This window comes from Sycon ciliatum, chromosome 12, assembly GCF_964019385.1.
Source record: "Sycon ciliatum chromosome 12, ocSycCili1.1, whole genome shotgun sequence".
Lineage (NCBI taxonomy): Eukaryota > Metazoa > Porifera > Calcarea > Leucosolenida > Sycettidae > Sycon > Sycon ciliatum.
In genome coordinates, this window is record NC_088654.1 from 5,528,797 (window position 1) to 5,538,796 (window position 10,000).

General features: G+C 48.7%; 1 protein-coding gene across 1 annotated transcript in view; it reads left to right on the plus strand.

Annotated features, from left to right (window-relative positions):
* The window catches only part of LOC135827888 (sushi, von Willebrand factor type A, EGF and pentraxin domain-containing protein 1-like), a 132,213-nt gene that overhangs the window by 97,347 nt on the left and 24,866 nt on the right, over positions 1 to 10,000 (plus strand). Inside the window, exons 20-23 of the mRNA XM_065340324.1 lie at positions 4,285 to 4,398; positions 5,267 to 5,791; positions 6,475 to 6,621; positions 7,393 to 7,508. Of these exons, the coding sequence (XP_065196396.1) occupies positions 4,285 to 4,398; positions 5,267 to 5,791; positions 6,475 to 6,621; positions 7,393 to 7,508 (902 nt within the window). The remainder of the gene's footprint in view (positions 1 to 4,284; positions 4,399 to 5,266; positions 5,792 to 6,474; positions 6,622 to 7,392; positions 7,509 to 10,000) is intronic.

Below are 10,000 nucleotides of genomic sequence, written 5' to 3' on the forward strand. Positions count from 1 at the left end.
CCCGTTCCGGAAGAGAATTCATGACGTCTACTGACACCCATTAAACCCTAGCGGCAGATGCAGCGCCTGGGTGGGGGTGGGGGGGGGGGGGAGGGGGGGATAAGCTTCACAACCACTGGCACAAGTGACGAGAAACCCCATATTACCTGCATCCATGTGTTACATGCAACCCAGGCACTACACAAGACCAAGACACACTTGTCAGATAGGGGAAACTCAAGACTTGTATATCACTCGTTCAGAGCAAGACAAGACAACAAAACAACAGGCAGGCGCATATGCATGCAGGCAACATAAGTAATAAGATAACAACTTATGACGCGTTTGTACAACGCTTGCTCAGATATCACACCATGTACACCTTGCGCCTGGCCACAAATTCCCAGTTGACTGTGGGTAGCAGTTCTAAATAGATTGGTACATCTAAATTCAAGCAAAGAGCTACAAGTTGCAAGGTCTTAATTACACTGATGATGGGGCCAGCCATGACAATATACTGTAATGTAAATGTAAATTTGAATTTGAATTGCAGTGAAGAGAACGTTTTTGGAGTTGAGAAGGGAAGTTTCGTAAATGTGTAAATGGCTGCTTTGGAGTTTGCGGACAATTAGAAAAGCTACAAGCTGCGCTATAATATTCACTAACACCACCGTTTACTTTACAATCCGCTGATGCGACAACATTGCCATGACGACACTGACCAATGGCACTGATGTTCTACACCTAACTGGCAATCAGCTCTAGCACGTCTTGGATGTGCACTCCAGTATTTAGAGCCACTCAAGTTGGCACCCCAGCCGTGAGTGGCACTTGCATCTGTGTATAGCTGGAGATCTGGTGATGGAGTCCAGTTAGGGTGCAAGAAGAAGGACTTCCCGTTCCTCTCACTAAGCAGCCTTGTCCACCATCGCAGGTCATCCACGCCTTCTTGGGTCAAAGTTATTGAGTAGTGTGGTTGCTCAAGCCGTGAGCAGACGGACCACAGATGACGCATGAAGGTACGGCCTGGAGTGATGACACGGGCAGCAAACGAGAGCTTGCCCAATAGGGACTCGAGTTGGCGTTGGGATATCTTCTGACTGTTTATTGTGCTGGCCAATAGCGATCAGAGGTAGGTGAGCTTGTCCATGGGGAGCCTGGTGTCGAGCCGCTCGCAGTCCAGGATAATGCTGAGGAACGTCAGTGATCTCGCGGGACCTTTCACCTTTGCTGGCGCTAGCGGCACGCCCAAATAGATGAAGGCCCGTGATGAAGGCCCGTGGCAGGATAGCTAGTTGACGCTGGGCGACAGTATGGCCAGTTGCGACGGTTAGAAAGTCGTCCAAGTAGTGGTATAGGTCGGCAATGGAGAAATGGTTGCGGATAATCTACTCTATGGCCGAGTCAACGGAATCGAAAATGGCTGTGCTGGAGCGAAGCCCAAACGGTAGCACCCGCTCGTAATAGTAGCTGCCTTGCCAGAATACGCCGAGTAGCAAGTGGCTTTTGGCACGAACTGGGATTTGCCGTAATGCACTTTTGATGGACTCCACTGATGTCTTGTTCTACATCTGCTGACCTGTCGTAGGATATGCTTCGGTCACCTCTCCATTCGAGTGAAAGTTACGCTCAGTTGTTTGGAAATTTTCTCCCGCGATGCAGCGAAGACCAGGGCTACTTGCAATCTTTGCAAAACGGTCTATTCTTACAAAGGCTACTCAACAACGGCGCTGAAAAGACTTCTCGACACCAAACAGCAAGCCGAAGTGAAGCAGCAGCAATCCCAAATGCCGGCGGCGATGATTGGAACCAGCTGAAAAAATCGAACTTAGAAAATATAACTAGCTGAACCGACATTTGTATACTTTATTCATGCAATGTAAAAACGGTGGAGACGATGTGCAATAAAACGATGAAAATATGAAGAAATGGTGTAGGGAAAAAAATATGGATTCAAACAAGTTTTCGTACAACACTTATCAGGAATCGTCGTTGTACTAAAGGACACTGAAACAAAAATTGAACTATTATTGAAAATCTAAGTTAGAGAAATAACACTAAGAGCAACAACAGTAAAATTTACAAGTGTGAATTTTAACAATCAAAGCGAGAAATGAACAAAGGAGAAAGGAAGGAAAGACAACGTGATAACACATAACAGCAGTACATTACACCTAGAACATTAACGTCGGTTCAGCTAGTTTTATTGATTGCGGTTATCAAATTATTGTCTCCTCGCCGTGTGTTTAGAACACAGGAAAGACCGTTCAGTGTTCAGTGTTGCATGGAGGTGGTATAGCTCTATACTAGCATGACTCACTACAGGTACGACGGAGGCTGGACCTGCAATGCCAGGATTTGGAAATTCTGTGGGTAGAATTTGGTCAGGGTGTTTCGAGCACTCTCCTTAGTTGTGGATATTACCCACCTCAGCGGCCAGTGGCCTATTGGAGTGACTTTGAGCAAGCTCTGGATCAAGCATGTGCTGGCCGCCAGCAGAGTACAGGTCTTTTGAGAGACTTCAACCGGCGTCGACTTCAGTACTCCGTCTACGCCCTCTGCACAACCCCTACAAAACATACTTGCACGGTTCAACCTCCGCAACTACGTGGTATCGCCAACTCGCGTTACCGGCAGCACAGACGCAGTCGATGATTGACCTACTGCACTCCACTTGAGGGTCCATGTGAGACAGTATAATCTCGATATCAGTGATCACTTTGCTGTTTTGGCTCACATACGTACACCAACATCCTGCCGGATGAAAGGAGAGATAGCGATCAGAAGGCGCCGCCTGCACAAAATTAACTGGCCCGATTTCAATCAGGACCTGGCAGCAAGGCTGAGTACTACCAATGCCCATAGTGATGATGACATGGCCTCAGACTTTATTGCAGGAATTCATGATGTGCTGGACCGGCACGCCCCTCTGGTTGCAACCGGGAAGAAGGACAAGCGGCCATGCCCATGGCTCACGCCTGAGCTGGTACAACTGGTCCGGGAACGCAATCATGGCGGCTTCATCCCTTGTGTATGCAAGACCGTGGTAATGAGGAACGTCGAGCTGCTCACCGTACAGCACGTACAGCTGCCAGGAAGCTAGATAGATCTCTCTGGAACTCCTATTTCATCCGCCAGGGTGCCACATCCAATCAGCGACAGCTATGGGCCATTATGAACAATATCACCGGCCGGAAGACATAGCGGCAGACTCCAGAGGCGCCCATCGAAACCCTGAGTACTTTCTTCGGTGAGATTGTGCATGATCCAGCCCGACCAGCTGCGCTTCAGGCGCCCCTTGGCCCTTTACAACAAGCAGCTTTGGAGTCCTTTCAACCTGTCAGTGTGCAAAACATTGAGCAATGTCTGGCCTGCGTCAACCCGCACAAAGCTAGTGGCAGTGACTGAATTCCTGGTATTGTTTTGCAGTGCTGTGAAAGTATTCTTGCTCCTCGCCTTGCTAGAATCATTAATATGTCACTCTCAAGTCGTGCTGTATCCGCATGCTTCAAACTGTCACATGTTAGCCCTTTGTTGAAGAGCGGGGACACTGCAGTCGCAGGAAACTATCGGCCAGTCTCTGTGCTGACCATTGTGTCTCGTCTTCTAGAGCACTGTGTCAAGAAGCAGATCATGGCAGATCGTGGCGGCGGCATGTCATGACCCCGCCGACACTAGCATTTGTTCAGCAGCATACCGTATTTCCCCGGATGTAAGTCTTACACCTTTAAAAAACACAATAAACCAAGGGTAAAATAGGGGTGCGACTTACAGTCGAGCATGACATACTACTGTAGACAATATAACAAAACGATATTGCTCAGACCTGAAAATCGGGGTGTGACTTATAATAGAGTGTGACTTATAATCGGGGAAATACGGTAATGCGGGGCCTTATAGTTTGGATTTTTGTTTTTCACCATCAGTCAACAAAATTCAAATTGTCTCCGTATGAATGCTATTTCTGGGGCCTATCCATGTGGTTGTCATCCTTGTGACATTCTCTTCAGAGCTCGCAGTGTTTTAGAACGATCCATTGTTTTGTGTATGTTCGTGTGTCTGTTCATGTGTGTGTGTGTGTGTGTGTGTGTGTGTGTGTGTGTGTGTGTGTGTTTGTGTGTGTGTGTGTGTGTGTGTGTGTGTGTGTGTGTGTGTGTGTGTGTGTGTGTGTGTGTGTGTGTGTGTGTGTGTGTGTGTGTGTGTGTGTGTGTGTGTGCGTGCCTGTGTGTGTGCATGGGTGTGTGTGTGTGTGTATGTGTTTATGCACATTGTGGCGGCGGCACCTCGGCTGCATTGCCTAACCAGACGATGATGAATGTATGTCCAAACCATGCCTGAACAACGCTACATGCATCAATCAAGTGGGTGCATTCCAATGTCGCTGTAGAGCGGGTTTCACCGGTGATAGATGCCAGTCATGTAAGTATTTCATCATACAGTCAGACCTCGCTTAACGCCACACATCCGTTTTTTCCACAAAAACATCCGGATAGGCGAGGGAACCGGATAATCGAACACACATACTGTATGCATGCATGGCATATGCTGTGATCGGTAAAAACAATTTTCATCCGGATGGCGAGGGATCTGGATAAAAGAGGACCGGATAAGCGAGGTTTGACTGTATTTGGAGCAGATCTGAGGCGGGAAGTGGCGTAGTGTGTACAACTGAGCTGCAGTTGTGCGGAAAGAGACCTGCTTGAATCCTGCTTGTACGCACTACATCGCTAGAATAACGTAATCGTGGAACTTCGCCATGGCAGCCACCCATCCGAGCTGCACACTCTGCGTTTCATGTAAGTCATTGTCCAGCACTGTTGCTAGAAGGAGCCATGGATGAATGCGCGATCCCAGTCATTGATCGTCACGGTGGCTAGAAGGAGCCATGGATGAATGCGTGATCCCAGCTAGTCTAGCTAGGGCACTATCCCGGAAAGACATGGGTGTTCTGTTGGAATCCCGCTCGTGCATCCTTCTTCTGCAACAGCACATGTACAGTGTCCATAGCACCTGGAGGTGGTGTAACACCTGGTACACACTGCCGGGTTCGGTAGCAGCAGCATCACTCTAGATGATTGATTTTACGTCCAAGTGTTCATGTCTGTAGTCAGAAACTGCCACTGTACTGCAAGCTAGTGTCACCGTATTGTTTCCGTGAACCAGCGCAAGAAATGGCAGGGTTGTGGCTAATTTGTGTGTGTGTGTGTGTTTGTGTGTGTGTGTGCGCACGCGTGCATGTGTGTGTGTGTGTGTGTGTGTGTGTGTGTGTGTGTTTGTACGCTTGCAGTGCTGGACTGCCCTGCTTTCCAGCGTCGTGATAGCGGCGGAATCTTCTGCGAGCCGTGCGCATGCGATCAACTAGGCTCGGAGTCGTGTGACATGACAAACGGCACGTGCTACTGCAAGCCAAACATTACGGGTAGTCTGTGCGATCGCTGCATTGACGACTACTACCAGCTTACGGGCAAGCTGAGTGGCTGTGCTGCCTGCTCCTGCGACTCTGCACGCACTGCCGTCGGCAACACCAGCTGTGACAGCAGGACGGGTATCTGCAACTGTCTGCCGAACTTCAGCGGCCACCAGTGCCAGTACTGTTCGCTGGGCTACTTTGATCTGAGTGCAGGCTGCCCGGCGTGCAGCTGTTCCGCCGAGGGCTCACTGCATGCTGTGTGCGACCAGGCAAACAATGGCCAGTGTGCGTGCAAGCCCGGCAGCAGCGGACTCGACTGTGCTCAGTGCCTGCCTGGATTCTTCAAGCAGAACAGTACTTCCCAGTCGTGTGCTAAGTCCACAGACGGTCAGCCGTGTCAAGGTAAGACAAATGCAGCAAAAGAATGAACTGGGATCACTACTTCGCCTTATCCCCCACCCCCACCCCGTACCCTCCCCATTCTCCCCTCTCTCCCCATTCACTCCTTCCCCTCTCTCTCTCTCTCTCTCTCTCCTCTCTCCCCACTCTCCCCACTCACTCACTCCCCACTCTCCACTCTCCCCACCCTCTCTCCCCACTCACTCCCTACTCTCCACTCTCCCCACCCTCTCTCCCCACTCACTCCCTACTCTCCACTCTCCCCACGCTCTCTCCCCACTCACTTTTTCTGTTTGTGTATGGGGACAATACTAGTTTCCATCCGTCAGCGAGTTTGTGTGCATGTGCATGCATGGCAATACTAACTTATGTTGTTACGCGTGTATGCGAGAGGTTGGTGGCCAGACGAATTTCCCTTTGTATCAACCCTGGTATAGTGGGCCAAGCTTTGGTAGGGGAGGAAAAGGCGACGAGGGAGAGGAAATGCCAATGTGAATACATTCTGCCTGGGCAGTCACAATAATAACTACTACTTGTAACATCACGTTTCCCCATACCTGTACGTTATGTGTGTGCATGTGCGCACATGTGTTTGTACGTTATGCTTTCGCTGTATTCACTTCTCCCTTTTCTCTCTCTATCTATCTATCTATCTATCTATCTATCTATCTATCTCTCTCCCATAGATTGCCGTTGCTCTCCCGTTGGCTCTAAAAGCAGCGAGTGCAGCGTGACCAGCGGCGAATGTTCGTGCCTACCTGGTTACACGGGACAGCGGTGTCATGAGTGCACGGACGCCGCTCAATACTACACCGAGCAAGCAGGCTGCCTAAGTAAGCGAGTACATATGTCACAGGGGTTCCTGGTTGTTCTTGCTCTATATTAGGGACCTTTCGCAACGAAACGAATGCTGATTCGTCGCCTGGGTTCGAGGATTCGTCAGAGTCCCTTACGAGGGCTCGTTTTCACGAATTGAAGCCACTTCATTTGTGACGCGCTCTGAATCCGTCAGGTACACATTTTTTCCAAGGTGCACATTTTTTACCAGGTACACATTTTTCCTTGATTCCATGATCCATGCACGTGTTCGTGTAAACGCGCGTACGCCAAGCTATTCATAGTTGCCATGGAAATTAGCACGACGACTTGCGAAACCTGAATCTATTTTCAACGAAACGAGGACGAGCCGAATCAAACTTTCGTTTCGCATTCGATTCTCAGCAGATGCGAAAGGTCCCTATTACCTGTAGATTCAACAAACGCCGTGTCGAATAAACGCCGCAGAGACAACAATTTAAAAACAATAAAAAGAACTGACTCTGCCGTCATCACCATGCATAACTTGTCTTGTTTTTCTTCTCTATACTGTGCTGTTGTTCGAGTAAGATTTGAAATATCGGTGGCGACTTTGGCAAAGATGTTTAAAAGAAATTGTTTGGTTTACACTTGGGGTTGTCTGTCCATCTTTTCGTGTGTGTGTGTGTGTGTGTGTGTGTGTGTATGTGTTTGTCTGTCTGTGTCCATGTGTTTTTTGCCCTTGCATGCATTATCTGACTGTCTCTGTGTGTGTGCTCCATGCAATTGTCACCACCCATGCTGCACAGACATGAATGAGTCTATGCTGACACCGCTTGCGGATACTCAGGTCAGCGGGGATTCGTTCTCTCTCACCTACCCGGTGGTCTTTGGATCCAGCTATGCGGAGTACAGCAACGTTACGGTGAGACCATGCCCCTCTATACTCTATACAAACTACAGTGCTGGCAACTGAGGATTTCGATTGACCCCCTGAGCGGTGGGCTCACGTCGCAAAGAAAGTGAACCCACCGCTCAGGGGGTCGGATTTCAGGGGATCGGATTTCAGGGGTCGGATTTCAGGGGGGTCGGACTTCATGGGGTCGGATTTCATGGGGTCGGATTTCAGTCCAGCACTGTAGTTCAAGTACAGTCGAATGATGATGTCATCTTTCTTTTACCTATAGCCTATAGGTGTACCCTGGAGACCGTTTCGAGCTGATTCTTGTGAAGATGACTGGATATAGTGGATGGCTACAGTGAGTGCATTCGATTATGCACGTGAATCGATTCGCGAATCGATTCATGAATCGATTCGCGAATCGATTCATGAATCGATTCGCGCTATTCACATCATCCCATATGAATAGAGTGAATCGATTCCGAATCGATTCTAGGGCTCATGACATGAAAATCGAACGACTTGAATGCATGCGAATGGATTCATGAATCGATTCAAGTGTGTAATCGAACGCACTCAGTGGAGTCTTCACCCTTTTGACAAAATAATACAGTCGTGGCCAAAGAAATCCAACCTACAGGCTTGTTGGAAAGGCACATGCATCATTGCAGGAGACAGATAGGCAGAATAGCTCCTTCTGGTGTTGGACATTGAGCCCCTGCTCAAGATGGATTCGGATCCTCTGTGGGGATTGTGTTGGAGGACATATGATCACGTTTTGTCCCGTGTTTCACGTACTGTAGGCATCATGGCGTCCCATTTCTCTCACTTACCCACCAGTTGTAGGGTATGTTTTTATAAATCTTACATTCTTCCACTCTTTCTTTATGGATACCCTGCTTGGTCTACCATTACGAAGTCCCAACTGGAGAGGTTGGACATTCTCAATCGCCGTATCCTCCGCATGATATTTAGAACTGGCCGCTACATTTCTAACTCGGACTTGTACAAAATTGCAACCTGTGCCCCCTCCCCCTGCAGAGTTATCTCGATGTTATAATGTGCTGTCTTGTGCACGCAATTTACCTTGGCAAATCCCCCCCCCCCCCCCCGCGCCTACAGCAACTTAATTGGTTTGTTTCGAACTCCCCCACACGTAGTAAAGTCCGTCTCCCCCGAGCTACCAGTGTTATTGCCATTGTCGATGTTGCTCGCGGTCTGTCAATGGCAAGCTCCACCGCCGCAAGAGCCGACGGCGGAGCATCAGGAGGAGGCAGTGGGACCGGGACCGCAAGCGGCACCACCCCAGCCAAAGCCGCCGGGGGGCACTAACGAAGGAACCACTGACGGCAGGAGCAAAGGCAGTGACACAAGCCGGCCCGATGAGCCACCATGCCCACACTCCTCCACCACCGCCACCAGCGACGGCGGAGCAAGCACAGGATCCACGAGTTGTGTAGGTAACGGTTGCACGGTTTTCTGGGTCGCCCTCGCTTCCGTCTTTGTCGACAATGGCAATAACACTACAATTGCCAACTCAAAAAGACCCACCTTGCGTATCAGCAGCTCCCACACCATCACCAACAATGCAATATACAGAAACCACAATTAATCCACCATCCAAGCCCACTATTGAAAGCCCAAGACGATCAACAGCCAACTACAACAGAAGCTACGCACTCAACGGACAAGGGCGCAAGGAGGGACGTGACAGCAGGGTGACGGCCGGGTCCCGTTCAATGGACCAAGTCAGGCGGGATAACAGAGAGAGCGGAGAGGAAGCGGATGATGGGACGGACGGTGAAGGGAGCAATGAGTCGGAGAGCGACGATTGTAGTGATCGTGAGAGTGCCGGTGAGAATGTTAGTGTTGTGCGTAGGTTTCCTGGTAGCAAGTCTTCAGTGTACAATCATCTGTTGGCTAGTCCTGATTGTTGCAATTCGTATTCCGACTCTTCTTTCACTGTATTGTGCCGTGGTCGTCATGGTTATGGACTACGGTTAAAAGTTTTGGAAGCCATCTGTCAGCGTCTGTATAAGCCTAATTTGTGTGTACAGAAGGATAGTATAATTGGGTTGAAATTGTTCAATTTAAGTGTCATGTTTTGTGCGGCCAAGCTTGGCCGTTAATGTTCTAGGTGTAATGTACTGCTGTTATTTTTGTTATCACTTTGTCCCTTTCTTTTCTTTGTCCATTTTTCAGTTGCAAGTTTAGTGCTAGTACACGCATTCGTTATTGCTCTCGCTTTCATTGATAAAATTCACACTTGTAAATTTCACTGCTGTTGTTCTTAGTGTTATTTCTCTAACTTAGATTTTCTATAATAGTTCAATTTTGTTGTGATTGTCCTTTAGTACAACGAAGATTCCTGATGAGTGTTGTACGAAAACTTGTTTGAATCCTCATTTTCTCTACACAATTTCTTCACATTTTCATCGTTTTATTGCACATTGTCTCCACAGTTTTACATTACATGAATAAAGTGTACACACATGTCGATCCAGCTTGTATTACTG